This window comes from Numida meleagris, chromosome Z, assembly GCF_002078875.1.
Source record: "Numida meleagris isolate 19003 breed g44 Domestic line chromosome Z, NumMel1.0, whole genome shotgun sequence".
Taxonomy (NCBI): Eukaryota; Metazoa; Chordata; class Aves; order Galliformes; family Numididae; genus Numida; species Numida meleagris.
This window is the reverse complement of record NC_034438.1, coordinates 21,251,806-21,264,886: the sequence shown is the minus strand read 5'-3', so window position 1 is coordinate 21,264,886 and position 13,081 is coordinate 21,251,806. Positions and strand designations below refer to the sequence as shown.

The window sequence follows — 13,081 nt, the reverse complement described above, 5'->3', positions numbered from 1 at the left end:
TTTTTTTTTTTTTTCCCCAAACAACACTAAAGTAAAATAAAATAAAATAACAACAGAGAACCACCTCCTTACATTGAAAGCTTAAAACAATTAGCAGACAGGACAAACACCAACATTACAGAAGAATGTCGGAAATACTAACCTTCTGCACAGGGCACAACTATCAAAGCTCTGTCAATAAAAACCGTGTTGGTTAGATGCTGCGCCACACCAACACTCGATGCTTCACGAAACTTAATATAACATACTTTGGAGGAAAAAGCAAGAGGTGCGTTGCTGCAAGATAAAAGGGAAAAAACAATTACTCATATTGAATAGCGTATGTATATATATATTTTAATGACAATTTCTTAATTTAAAAACATTTTTAGGTTTCCTAGAAAAATTACCCTAAAGAAATGTACTTATTTGACTTCTATGTCACTAAAGAAAGCGTATCACCTCCTCCTTTCTAATGAAAACTTACACAAGCCAAAAACCCAAATTTACAAGACTTACTTTCTTTACAAATCTTACTATACAATGTTCCCCAGTTCACTATTATTGTACATAGCAGCATAAATCACAGTACCTCATAGTAAATCTACAGCTAATCTTTGTTTTCCCCCTCTGCATAGGGAATTCAGACAATAAGACCAGTCATTTTTCAGTGAGTCCTTCAAATATTAGCCCGTACTAGCCTAGGTAGAAGGAGAAAAATAAATCATGCCTGAAAGTCAAGTTTATACTACTTAAAAAAAAAACACTGCAAGATGAGCACATTTCTTCAGCCCACTCATTTTCTCTATAGTGGCCAATGCTTTCACCATTTCAAGTTCTCACATTCAGAATAGCCTGCGAGGTCTTGATCATCACAGCTGATAGCAAACGACATTCTAAGTCCTCATCAGAAATGTTTGCATACAACTTCTAATCTTACACATTCTAAAGTGTCCAACTTCAATCACTGCAAAGATGTATGCCACTGTTTCTTTATGGTGGGGTTGTTTTTCTTATGATTGGCTTTTTTGGGGGGAGGAATTGTTTTGTTTTGTTTTTTGTTTGGTTGGTCTTATTAGTTTAGGTTTTTTTACACACACATGCTACTGTCATAACCCAAACAGCAGAAGACTCCAGTGAAGATTCCATGGTGCAGACTGCTAAAGACTCCTAACATCTCTTGGTTTTTTCTTCTTAAAAAGAAAGAAACAAACAAACAAAAAAACTCACAATGCTAACTGAAGAACATAATTCTGGACAAGGTAGTTGTCCAGAAATAAATAATCCACGTATAATTCAACATCTACAGAGCCAGCTATGTGTAATGTGTTTTTCTGTAATATTTTCTCCCCACTATTTTCTAGATTCCAATCTCAAAAGCTATTTGGAAAGTACGTTAAAAATATTAACAACAGAACAGTGCTTCAACTAGGCTCCAAGAAGTAGTCTGGGTACAAACTCTCTTCTGAGGGTTAAGCTAATTAGCTAACTCACTGGAGAAGTAACAAAGAGGAGGAAACATTCTCTTAGGAGGAGATTGTTATCTCCAGAAAACATGTAAACACTGCATGTGTATCCATGGAAACAATGAAAATGTAAAATTCTAGAAGATTTTAATTTTACAGTGATCATTCCTATCCTTTTAAGAAGTGAGTCTCCAAAACCTCTCCAGCAGACTTCTTAAAAACAGAGCTGGAAAAAGTCTTATTCTAACTCCTCTTGTTTTGCCAACATTTTTTATGCTGGATAACTCTGCATAACTGAGGCAGACTCACAATGTTCTTCATAAAAGAAGTTCCTGTAAAAAAGCAAGTCCTACTCTTGTAATTTAGAATTACTGTTAGTCCGTTGCTCTAGATTGCAAGAAAATTCAAAAAAGAAGAAATGAAGATCTGAATAACAGTAAGACATTTTTGCCATTCTTGTTTTCCTCTCTGGAGAGATAACAATATCCATCTCTCAGTAGAGTAATAAATAGTCAAAACCATTTCATACAAATGAGCCATTCAGAAAATATAGTATAAATAAACCAATAAATAAAAGGCTACAGAACATTCATTTGCGGTTCCAGATTTTCCCAAGGTGCTAGTGCAGAAGACACTAACATAAGTGAATAACGTATTACAATAAGATCTTACGGAATAACTGTGCAGATCTCTAAGACCTCCTCTACTATACAATCTCTAGAACACAGTGAGGTCTAAAAAATGGCCACTCCAGTTCATCCAAAAGAAAGCAGAATTATAGCAGGGCTTTCAACACCGCACACAGTTTGCCTCCCCGCTTTCGAACAACTCAGTCTGCAAAAATCCAATTGGCTGTGACTGCATAACACAAAAGTACAACTGGGACTAAGAACCACAGATCCAATTGGTCTCCTATGTTGAAAAACAATTCTAAGCTATAGGAGCAGTCTGCGTACCAGAGTAAACAGCCAAAACCTGTCACGCCCTGCAAACCAGCTTCGGATTTCAGCTGTACCTGTACCACAAAGAAAGTCTCTGCCTTCTCTAGAACTATAGAAGCCACCCTTCCTGCTCTTACTAATGTCTATTTAAACCAAAAGAAAGATAACAAATTCATACTTCCCTGAACAACACGTTTTGTAAATTTCAATGTAAATAACTTTAGGATGTCTGTAAAAACAACAACAAAAAAACCACTGCCATGTAGTATGTTTCAGAGAATGTTCTACAAAGCAGGGAGCACATCATTTCCTTTCACAGACTTATTGCGTACTTAAATGAGGGCACCACTTCCCATAGAAGCATGTTTTCTGAGGGGCTTTTCACAAACACGTGCTTGCAGGATGCCTCTCTCCTATGTCAGTGGAGACACAGCAGGCCTCCCTGTATTTCCATGTGAGAAACTCAGTAAGCACTAGAAGTTTTTCAGATGGTCAATTGACACACGCATGAAAACAATGATAGCAGCGCTCCATTTTCAGCAGGGGAGTTCAGATCTGTAACCAAATCAAGACTGTGCACATGAGGTATTCAAAGCCTTAGAAAGTTCTTCTCAGACTTCTACAACAAAACATCACCAACACCGTCAGAGAAGCTCTACTGAAGACATTCTTCTACACAGGGGTGACAAATCCACACTGAGGTCCTGAGGTAGAATTATCAACTCTCATTAGTTAAAAAAATTGTCTTACATGGGCTGTGATTATAGTATTCACCATTCTTGTGGACTTCTGCAACCTACCTAAACAGAATTTTCCACACCATTTTCACATACACCCGCTACTTTTCTTTACAATATCGAAGTATTTAGCTTCAGAACGAAAACAGATCTCTTTGGTTAAACCAGTAACCTATGATTCACCCATCCTACTTTCATTAAGGTTTAAGTAAAACTACTGTACGTACCAGTAAATTAAAAAAAAAAAAAAACCACCCGCAATCATGGTTCCTGAAAGGATTTTATAGTAACCTTCTGAGCATTTTTTCATAAAAAGATGGTTAAAAAAGGAAAAAGCAAATTCTCAGAGAGTCTGCATTTCCTTTCTCTCAAGGTTATAGCTTTGTCTGTGGAACAAGGAGAAGCAGACGACCAAAAGGTTTGGTAATAAGTGGAATAAAAGTGGTCTTCAGGCACTGAAAGCCACCTGCGCAAGCTTTCAAGAGAAATCTTACATGGAAACTGTCATGAAATCAAAGCTTCTTTGGCAAGTTTTTGAAACTAGCAACCAAGAACGCTAAATCACTACAGCAGACAGAAAAACTCTGCTAGTCTAACAACACCTAAATACAAATATGAGTAGATTAAAAAAATCTTTTCCCACTTCCACGTAACTTTTATTTGTTAACTACTGTTCTTGAAGATCCGTAGACACATGCTATCATTTTTTTAGATTGAACTTTCAATGGAAAGCCTTCCACAGATCAGAACAGTATACTTGTAAGAAAATAGATAATTACAAAGGCTACCACTAACAATCCACAAAAAGAAGATTCATGTTAATGTTTTTTTCAATAAAGGAAATATTGCTTTAAGTGCCAATGAAGCCTCATTGACAAGTAGCTAAAATTAGGACGATGACCATATGGAAACAATTTCTGCAGTGCCAGGAGTCTCCAAGTGCCCTCAACACTGAATCCAAAGGTGACTTACTCACAGTTCTAATGTGCCTTTCAAAAAAATAACAGTAATAAAGTAGCTTTTACAACTACCTGAATAATATACAGGAGAGAAATATCCTCACTGAGTACCAGACTTTCAGTAATATGACTAGTTTGGAACCCATTCTTTTAAAGAGGTGTCTGATTAGCAGTGACTAGATAAACTGAAGGGCTGTTAATAATGAAAATAAATCATGAAGTGGCAAAGTACTGAAGAGCATAGCATAATTTAACTTAACATTCATTTAAAAATTCATCTCAATCAATCAGGGATACAAAGCAAAAGACCTAAACAGAAACTGGTATTTTAAAAAGTAGTCTTCAGATACAAATTGCTGGGAAGTCACTGGGTTCAGGAAGCTCACTGGGAATAGTGAAGAGTCATCTTAAAAAATCTCAATTTTATTCAATACTTTAAAAACTCAAGGTGGTTCCTTCTTCTTCTTCCCCTCCAAAATCTGTGTGCTAACAAGAAGTTTAAGTCAAGTATTCCAGAAATATCTAATATAATCTGTAAAGAACTGTATTTGACAATTTAAGACTTCCTTTTAGCTTTTCAAATAAATTTTGTCCTGCGTGCTCTAAAGACAAGGAGTATTAATGACAGGAGCCTGAGGAAATGTAGAAAAATTGGGTAAAAAGGAGTTATTCTCTCTAATAGTAATAGTTCAAGACATCATAACATAATCTTTTATTCTGTTCTACAGTCATGGACATGCAAAATGCATAGATGTCGTCCTTGCTCCCTACTAACTCACATCTACTCTTTTTTCATCCAAGTCAGCAGGAGGGTGGTGCACAATGAATTACAGTGGAGCAGGGCAAGAACAAATGATCACTTGGTCAAACACATCACTTCTACAAACCCCTTGGATTGCTCTGATAGAACAAAGTATCAGCAGATAAGGAAAAAATAATCAAAAATAACATGTAATGCTCCAACTTCTAAAAAGGGGAAGAATTAAGGAGAATCAACCCATGCTGATGCCCCTCACCCCTCTCCACAAGCAGAAACAATGGAAGGAAAAGTCTGCTCATTTAGTAGAGAAGGAAGAAGCAGACAAGGAATGCTACTCCATACCAGGGCCATCACTAGAATGGGAGGAAAAGGCAGAGGTTACAAACGAGTCAATAAGCACTTAATGCCTATCCTATCCCTAGGTGAGCTGCGAGATATGCAAAAATATTTCGGCTCTCATCCAGGTGAGTACATTGTCACCTGGCTGCTCCAATGCTGATAATGGAGGTGACAGCCTGGATCTAGTGAGCACAGAAGCCAGACAGCTGGAATCCCTCCCTAGGGAAGGGAGCACTGACAAAGTAATTGCAAAAGATGAAAATTCCCTCCCCCTCTGAACATGACTCCTGTCTGCTATGAAGGAAAGGTATCCAAACAGGGACAATGTTACATGTCAGCCAGGCAAGTGGACCACCATGAAAAGAAGTATCCAGCATATAAAGGATGTAGCTGTGCTGGAGGTGGTGCACAATGTTGACCAGAACAATGATCAATTATCCCAAAATCCAGCTAGCATCAAGTACACATGATAAACGTGGCAGAACTTTGTATGGAGTTTGCTGTCATCATATGCCAACTCACTGGCAGCAACAGCCTGGAAAGATTGAGAGAAACAAGGATGGAGAGGTGGATTAACTGGCTGACCAACTCCAACAATACAAAGAAAGTTTATTTTTCTCCCTATTGGTCTGTGTGTCAGCCATAGAGAAACTTTCCCAAGAGGTCCGGCAACTCAAAGAGAATATATCCTCCTCCCCACCTGCAAGAACCACGAATCTCAGCTACCAGCAGTAAGAGCTTTTTGGTTCAAGAGAGAGGTATGCACCACATGTCACCCTGTGGTTTTACCTGCACGACCATGGAGAGAATATAAGGAGGTGGGATGAAAAACTCACCTCGACCCTACAGGCAAAAGTACCTGAGTCAGCAGGGAAAACAATCACAGATTCCAGGAAAACTGCCACTCCAATTTCCAGTGAGCAGTTCTCTAAACAGAATAGATTGTCCAATCCGACTTCTTATTTTGATAAAAACCCTTTTGGTTCACATTCATGAGGAGTGAGTAACGAACACAATAACCAGGACTTGAGGTGCCCTGCCTCCAGCCAGGTGGAGGAAAGCAGCAACTGAGTTTACTGGACCGTGTGGATACAATGGCCTGGCACATCAGAACCACAGCAGCATAAGGTAATGTACAACAGACCTATGCGACATACGTACACAGACTTCACAAGGCAAATAAATTCCCTTTTGTATTCTCTTAACTGTTACACCTCATAAACAGAACTGGAAGTTCACATCCATTAGAAATAAAAATGCGCAGCATAGGCAAATCTCATAACTAAAACAGCAAAATCTCATAACTAAAATGTTTTGGGTTTTTTTAAACAGAAAATGATGGGTACAGAAGAGAACACAACTTCACTCTGTTCTGCACACTCAAGCTAGGCTAAGTAAAAATATGTTGTGTGTATGCTGCATATCTTCAGTTCTTAATTAGAAAACAGGTTACAATACTACACAATGCAACATGAAAACGTTTTTCACCACTACTTTATCTATAAAAATACACTCTTAGTATTGAATGACCTATTATCTTTAAACAAGAACTGTTTTTTGTTGTTGTTTTTTTATGTGCTTCCAAACAAAGGCTGGCAAATGAGATCTCAATCTCAGCAAAAGCTCTTGCTGAACTACTGACAACCAAAGTTTTCGCTACTGTTTCTTTTCTATTTACACTATTTAAGTAACGTAAGTATTCTGGAATTACTGAAAGCTGAAATGCTCCCACATTCTCGTTCTCAGTGTGAAACAAACGTAAAAGTGTACATTAGTATTTGTCACTAAGTGGTCAATACCCACGAGATTTGTAGTTCACTAAATTCAACCTACTAAATCATGTTTTTCAGGTGTTATCTGAAAGAAAATTGAGCTTCTCACTGTTCCATGAAAGTAACAAAACAGATGCTCCAGAAAATACTGAAAGTTTAAGTTTCCTACAGAAATATCTTTAAAGCTAGGACAACATGAATTTTTGTCTTATGTCAACTGCAATATAAAAATTTCCTTTTAATTCATAGAAAGAATTGAATTTAAAAATTTAGGGCCTAGATTATTAAATACTTATAGAAATGGCAGTGTCTATACAAAACTTCAACAAACTGCAGACATAAATTGTAGCATCTTTTTGCTTGGGATTCTTCTGCTTCCCATAGACTTGCCAATGAAGCACTGCTTTCTGAATTTATCATTATACATTTATACAATATAACTATCATAAAACATGTTCAGAGAGTGAACAAGTAGTATATATTTTCTGTTTAACAAGAAGTGTATTGGACAAAAGCCTTATTTTTTTCCAAGGTAGTAATCTGAAAGTGAGGTCAAATGCCCAGACCTATTTCACAAGGACATGCACATTTCTAAAAGTTACACACAAAAAAAATGTAAATAAGATCAACAGTAAAATAAGTAATCACAATTCTGTATCCTATCTTGAGAAAGTAGAAGATTAATTATTTAGAACTGATGTTTAACGCAGCATAACCTTGACATTTCCAAGTCAAACCCTACTATGGCACTGGGTTTTAATATTTCATGCATATACATGCACAAGCAAAATTTTACACACAGACACAAAGATGAATTGCAAAATCAAGACAATATCTATTTGCCTTAAATTCTACTTCATCAAATATTAAAAAATAAAGTCAGTAGTTGTAACAAAAATACATTCAGTCATGAGAAAACTCAACTGCATAAAGAAGAAACTGTAGAACCATTCCAATTTGAGAACCAAGAAAACTTGATGGAAATCACCAGAAATCTACTAAAGACTGCCTAAAACTTGATTGGGCTATTTTAACTCACTGTCGCACGAATGGGTTAACTACTACTTATCCTCCACAGACATGTTAAGCCATGCATTTCTGAATGCTATTCTTTGAAAACAATATAAGTATAACCTAACAACACACAAAAGTGAAAAAATACCAACATTTTTTGCTATTTAGAAAACCTCAATTTTATTCCCCTGAATTTAGAAAAAAAAAATGTATAAAGCTCAAAATATCTGGGTGTAAATGAAGTACTCCCTTTCTGCTACCCTATGTGATTTTCATAAAGGGTAAAAAAGATAAATTGTTCTAAAGGGCAGGTATGTCATTCACACCATTGGGCAACAAAGGCATTAGTACAAATCGTCAATTTTCCTCCCCTGCTCTGCTGGCCACAATCTGCCTGGGTGAAGCACCAGGGCAAGCAAACCACACTCTCTCCCATGCAGAGATCCCTTACACGCATCTAATGAAATGAGATCAGATGCAACTTTGAGAAACGTTTGGGTCTGTTATTAACGTTCATGTACGGGATACATGCTGCGGAGAGCACTGCTGAGAGCGAGGCGCACAGCGTCCCTCCTCGCACAGCTCTGCTGGCGCCTGTTAGCGGCTCCTCAACGGAGATGAAAGCCGCCCTTCAACAAAACCGAGCAGCTCCCGCCGACTCCTCCACAGGGAGGTGCACGAGCGGAGGACAAGGAGGGAGCACGGGGCTACCAGGAGCTAGGGAAAGAGGCGCGCTTCTGGGCAGCCTCGGGGCACGCTTCTATCAGCCCCTAGCGCTGGGTGCCACGCAGCGGGAGGCCGAGCCTCAGTTGCCGCCAGGAGAGCACAGCCCCGCTCCAAGGACGCAGCCGCTCCCCCAGCCCGGGGCCGCCATCTTAAGTGCGGGCGCAGCGCCTTTCCCCCGGCGCTGCGGCCATACAAAGGCGGGGGCACGTGACCAGCCCGCTGCGGGAGACGGCCGTGCCCGCACTCAAGATGGCACGTAGGGCCTCCCGCCGCTTCCCTCCCGCGCCCCCCACGGCCCCTCTGCGCCTCCTCCTCGGCCTCTATCGCCTCGGAGCCGGTTGAGCTTACTCTGGGGGATAGAGGCGCAGCTCCTCGATATCTCCCAGGAAGCCGAAGAGAGTCCGCATCTGCTCGCTAGTGACCGCCGAGGAGAGGTTCGTGACCTGGATGACGGACGTGGGGCCCAAGGGGAAGCCGAGCGGCACCCCAATCCCTCCGCTGTTCATCATGGCGGAGCCTGCAGGACCGCGGCACTGGCTGCGCGGCCGCACGCAGCCAGAGAGGCGGGCCCGACACGGACAGCGGCGCGCGGCGTCTCAGCAGAGCGCCCCTGCGCGCCGCCGCTCTAGCCGCACACTCGACTGCTCCCGGAGGTGCTGCCGAGCTGCTCGCCTCCCGCCGGCAGAGGCGCTGTCGGGGCTTCGCGTTGTCTCCCCGCGGTGGGGCTTTTCGTTCGGCGGCGAGGCCGCGCTGGAGGAGGCAGGGCGGAGGGCCTCGCTTCCCTCCGGTTACTCTGGGCAGGCCGCCAGGGGCGGGGCCTCTGCTCCCGAGGCGGTAACGTACGAGTCGGGTTGGGTCCGCCAGAGTTGGAGGAGAGAGAGATTCCTGATAAAACGGTCGTGGGTACCCGAAGGACTCACTTGGTTACAAGCAAGATCTTTCAATGAGAGGCAGTTTAATCCCCCTAGGGAACAAAGCCTTGAAAACTTTCCTCCTGACGACATCGAACAGGAAGGGCTGTGAGGCAATAAATAAATCTAAATAAATATTGGAAACTGCTTGAAATTTCTTTAAAATGTGTATGATTCAGGTAGGACTTATTCGAAAATAATAGTGTGTTCATACTCTTTCTTCCAAATGAAATCCAGATTCTAAAAAGATTCGGGATCCAAATTAAATCTTTTCTTTCAGGCGTTCTGTAAGCTTATGCTCATTATGAAGCTATGAGATGTTTAACTGGAGAAATCATGACCTTTCATCATATTTTAGGCAAAATTAAACTCTGTTACGATTATTGTATTTATAGAAATGATACATTAAGATTTCTCATGTTTTGACAAATAACCATTCAGATGGCTAGCAGAAGGATAGAAACCACTACTGCTCTGACCATTCATGTTGTTTCTCTTTCCATGTCTTAGTAGAAGGTACAAAAAAAAACCCAAGCTGTAAAATTTACTAAGAGAAGGATTCTGTGGTGTCAGAACTTGCTGGGATATCCTCCCTGAGGTAAAGCCTTTAATAATAAATACAAAATTCTTAGCTACTATTCTTTGTCTCCAAAAAAAAGAAACAGAAGCAACACTCCATTTAAATTTGGTACTAGCTTGGAAAAAAATATGAAAGAAATTGAATTTGGACTTCAGAAGAATATAAAGGAAAAAAACACAAAGCTGGAAGCCTTTGTTCTCATAGGCTGGCATTAAAATATCAGAAGCAAATGATGAATTTGCTTTAGCCAAACTTCTTGAGGTTTAAGAATATATAATAGTCAGTCTCTCTTACAATTTAAAAAAAATGTATAGTGTAAAAACTAATGTGTGTAGAAATGCAGGAGGGGAATCATAGAATCATAGAATTAGCTAGGTTGGAAAAGACCTACAAGATCATCCAGTCCAACCATCCACCTACCACCAATAACCCCACTAAACCATGTCTCTCAACGCTATATCTAAATGTTTCTTGAACACCTCCAGGGACGGTGACTCAACCACTTCCCTGGGCAGCCCATTCCAGTGCCTGACCACTCTTTCAGAAAAGTAGAATTTCCTAATGTCCAGCCTAAACTTGAGGTGCAACTCAACTGGTGCAACTTGAGGCCATTCCCCCTTGTCCTGTCGCTAGTTACAAGAGAGAAGAGACTGACCCCCCGGCTCACTACAACCTCCCTTCAGGTAGTTATAGAGAGTGATGAGGTCTCCCCTGAGCCTCCTTTTCTCCAGACTGAGCAATCCCAGCTCCCTCAGCCTCTCCTCATAAGGCCTGTGCTCCAGACCCCTCACCAGCTTCGTCGCCCTCTTCTGAACACACTCCAGGGCCTCAATGTCTTGCAGTGAGGGGCCCAAAACTGGACACTGTACTCGAGGTGGGGCCTCACCAGGGCTGAGTACAGAGGGAGTGTACAAATCAGTGTACAAATGTTTCATGTTAATTTCTCATGTGAGGCCTAGAAATTAGACAATCATTTTTTTTTCTTCTCACAGGTAAAGATTGAATTCATAGCTGGTCAGTTATCTGAGGTTTAACCCTGGTAGGCAGCTAGACACGTCTGTTTGCTAACTCCCCACATTGGGATGGAAAAGAGAATCAGAAAGATACAAAGATGAGAACTTGTTGGCTGAGATAGACTGTTTAGAATCATTTAATGTGAAAAATGACTCTTAAGATCATCAAGTCCGGCCATCGCTTCATGATACCAAGTCCACCACTAAGGATGTCCAGTCCTCAGATCTCTTTCCAGCCAATCTTCCTCAAGCCTGAAATGCTGCATGGGGTTGTTAGAACTCAAGTGCAGCACCTGGCATTTAGCCTTGTTGAATGCCATACAAATGGATACAGCCCACTGATGCAGCCTATCCTGAAACCTCTGCAGAGCCTTTCTACTCTCATTCAGATCAACACTTCCATCAACTTGGTGTTGTCCACAAACTTAGTGATGGCACACTTGACCCCTTCATCAAGATAATTAATAGTAAACAAAACCAATCTCAATATTGAGCCCTGGGGAACACCACTTGTGACAAGCAGCCAATTGGATTTAACTTAATTCACAACAATACTTTGGACCTGTCCATCCAGCCAGATTTTTACCCAGTGATCCACGAACATATGTCCAAGCCATGAGGAGTCAGTTTCTCCAGGACAGGACTGTGGAAACTTGTATGAAATGCTTTGCTGAAATCCAAGTAAACAGCATCCACAGCCTTTCTCTTATCCACTGATCAGATCATATAATCAGAAAAGGAGAAGTGAGACTTGCCTTTCATAAACTCATGCTGACTAGGACCAGTCAGCTGGTTGTCCCATGAGTGTCCTGGCACTTGATATACTCCATGACCTTCCCAGGCACCAAGGTTAGACTGACAGGTGTGTGAATTCCAGAAGAAGCTCTCTGTTCAGCCAGCTTGGCGTTCTTTCCTGCTGGCTTCTTTCCTATGTCTTTCAGCATGTAGACATGGCCTGGTCCTATGCTTTGAAATTTCTTTCATGAACAATGTTCAGCATTTCTGGACTCCTCTGCCCTTTAAAACTGCCTCCCATGATAGCTGTGCCCAAAATGGCCTCCAAACAACATATCACCCACAAAACCTTCTCTGTTAACAAACAGGGACACTTTCACTAGTTGCTCACCACCTGTGTTAGGAAGTTATCCTCCTCACATTACAGAAAGCTAGTCTTTTTCTTCTCCACTGTATTGTATTTCCAGCAGATGCCTGGGAAATTGAAGACTTCCATGAGAATGAGTGCTTGTGATTGTGATACTTCTCTTATCTGCTTTTAGAATATTTCATCTGCTTCTTCATCCCGATAGTGTGGTCCACAACACACTCCAGTCACAGTGTCACACTCGTCGGACTTTCCCCTGGCTCTTACCCAGAGAGACCACTCAACCCACTCAAACCTTTCATCACCACAGCTAATCTCCATACAGTCAAGACCTTCTGTAAGATAGAGTGCTACTCCACCTTCTTTTTTTTCCCAGCCTATGTCTTCTGAAGAGCCTGTAGACATCCATCCCAGCACTCTAGTTGTGTAGCAGCAGAAGGAAGACAAGAGAAAGCCTGGACCCCTTGGTGAACAGGGAAGGGGTCGTGGTGACAAAGCACATGGAAAAAGCTACATTATTTACTGTCTCCTTCATCTCGGTCTGCAGTGGTAAGAATTATTTCTGGAAATCCCAAACCCTTGAGACCAGTGGAAAAGTCTGGAGCAAGGAAGACGTATCCTAAGCAAAGGAGAAACAGATAAGGGAAGGTTGAACAATATGAACATACACAAGTCCATGAGCATTGAGGAAACTAGCCAGTGTCATTGTGAGGCCACTACTGATTGCCTTTGAAAGTTTGTGATGCCTAGGAGAGCTAAAGGAGGATTAGGAAAATGAATGA

The 13,081-nt window shown here is 41.1% G+C and overlaps 1 protein-coding gene across 3 annotated transcripts in view; it reads right to left on the bottom strand.

Moving 5' to 3' along the window:
* Positions 1 to 9,728, bottom strand: part of SREK1 (splicing regulatory glutamic acid and lysine rich protein 1) — a 44,366-nt gene extending 34,638 nt beyond the window's left edge. For 2 of the 3 annotated variants that reach the window (XM_021379813.1, XM_021379818.1), the window contains exon 1: positions 143 to 276. Coding sequence is in view for 1 of the 3 variants with exons in the window: in XM_021379812.1 (XP_021235487.1) it covers positions 143 to 276; positions 9,042 to 9,202 (295 nt within the window). In the remaining 2 variants the exon portion in view is untranslated. Of the gene's footprint in view, positions 1 to 142; positions 277 to 9,041 lie in introns of those variants that run through there. The other variant, XM_021379812.1, reaches the window with a different exon arrangement.